Genomic DNA, 1,552 nt, shown 5'->3' with positions numbered 1-1,552 from the left:
AATTTGGCCCATGAGCCGACCTCGGCCCAATCCTGATCAAGCTTTAAGGGTCAATGACTTATATGGACTGGGCCTATAAGCCCTAATTTTAAATGGGTTTGAAAATTTTTATCCCAATCCTACCCCAATAACGGGTAAGTTTGGACCGTCCCCATGGGAGCCCATTTTCACGGCTCTAATAATAAGGCCGACTGAAACACGTGGGTGCATGGTCCATGCATTACTGTTTTTTTTGACAAAAAAAAAGGCTGGAGAAAGTTGGCGTATGTCGATTTTTGTCATCTTTACAAGTGTGCGTTTCGTGTTCTATTTTATCAACTAATATACTCAATAAATATAATTTTCCCAATTTATAAAAAACGTGGCCTTTACTTTCAACCTGCAGGCCAGGCCCACTTCCCAAGAAAACAATGTTATATATATTCATTCAAAACAAACTCCCCTTTCATCTTTCATTAATTCTCTTATATTGTTCTTATATACAAAAGATATATTGAAAAAACCTCCATTCAATTTCAATCCCAGATATTTTAATTGAAGAAAATGAGAAGAAAGTGCAATTTGGAACTCACTCTTTCTCCTAGCAACTTCTTAATGTAAGTCTCTCTCATGTTTAATTACTCTCACAATTAATCTGTATTGATTAGTGATTAGTCCTTCTAATAATAAGGTATTGATTATATATTTGTTTTTTATTTACTATTTACTATTAGGGAGGATCAACAATTAGAGAATGAGCAATCACAACAGCTAACAATATTTTACAATGGACAATTTGTTGTTTCTCATGTTACTCAGCTTCAGGTATATGTATTTCCAGTTTTTATTTTCTGATAACAATTAATAAATGACTTGTTTTGTTAATATATAATTGATTTCTAAATGCAGGCTAAAGCTATAATATATCGTGCAAGTAGAGAAATGGAGGAGAAGTCAAATAAGATGTCCGAGCCTTCATCACCATTATTACAACCTCAAACTGGTCGTTTCATGGATAAATCTCTACAAAGATTTCTACAAAAGAGAAAAAATAGAATTCAAACAACTTCACCATACCATCACTAGTTGCTCCTACTGATGATATTGGCTCCGATCCATTGTTTGTACATATGTTTTGTATTTATTGATCTCTAGTTTCTTATGATCTGAACTATCACTTCAATATCTCTTATCTTGTATTTTGTTTGACATGAAAAAATAAGTCAAATGATGGCGCTAGGTAGCAACACTATGACTTGAACAAGTTAGTCTTAACAAGAACCTGAAGGTTAAATCAAATGGATGCTAAAATTCAAATTGCGATTTTAAATCAGTGAGAGAATGTAAGATCATCATTTTGTATATTGAATTCTAGCGGTATATTAACTAAATTGATAATCATAACTCCTCGGAGTGAGGATCACATGCCCAAAAGATGAATAAAAGGGGAGTTCAAATCGGACCACAAATGGTCTAATTACCTTATTTTAAAGATATAGAAATCAAGGAGTAAGAGGCTAAAAACGGAAATAAATTGCAAAAACAAAGCTAAAATCAAGTTTAGGAAGAGGGA

General features: G+C 33.1%; 1 protein-coding gene across 1 annotated transcript; it reads left to right on the top strand.

Moving 5' to 3' along the window:
• Window positions 1-440: 440 nt before the first annotated feature.
• On the top strand, window positions 441-1,178 carry LOC102602366 (protein TIFY 5A-like). The gene is made up of 3 exons (XM_006346776.2): window positions 441-596; window positions 714-804; window positions 889-1,178. Exons 1-3 carry the CDS (start codon window positions 544-546, stop codon window positions 1,063-1,065), a joined length of 321 nt encoding a protein of 106 aa, XP_006346838.1. The 5' UTR covers window positions 441-543; the 3' UTR covers window positions 1,066-1,178.
• Window positions 1,179-1,552: the final 374 nt, after the last annotated feature.

The sequence above is a fragment of the Solanum tuberosum genome, unplaced genomic scaffold, assembly GCF_000226075.1.
Source record: "Solanum tuberosum cultivar DM 1-3 516 R44 unplaced genomic scaffold, SolTub_3.0 scf00089, whole genome shotgun sequence".
In the NCBI taxonomy this organism is placed as follows: Eukaryota; Viridiplantae; Streptophyta; class Magnoliopsida; order Solanales; family Solanaceae; genus Solanum; species Solanum tuberosum.
Note: the sequence above shows the minus strand (reverse complement) of the source record. Positions and strands in the feature narration are given on the sequence as shown.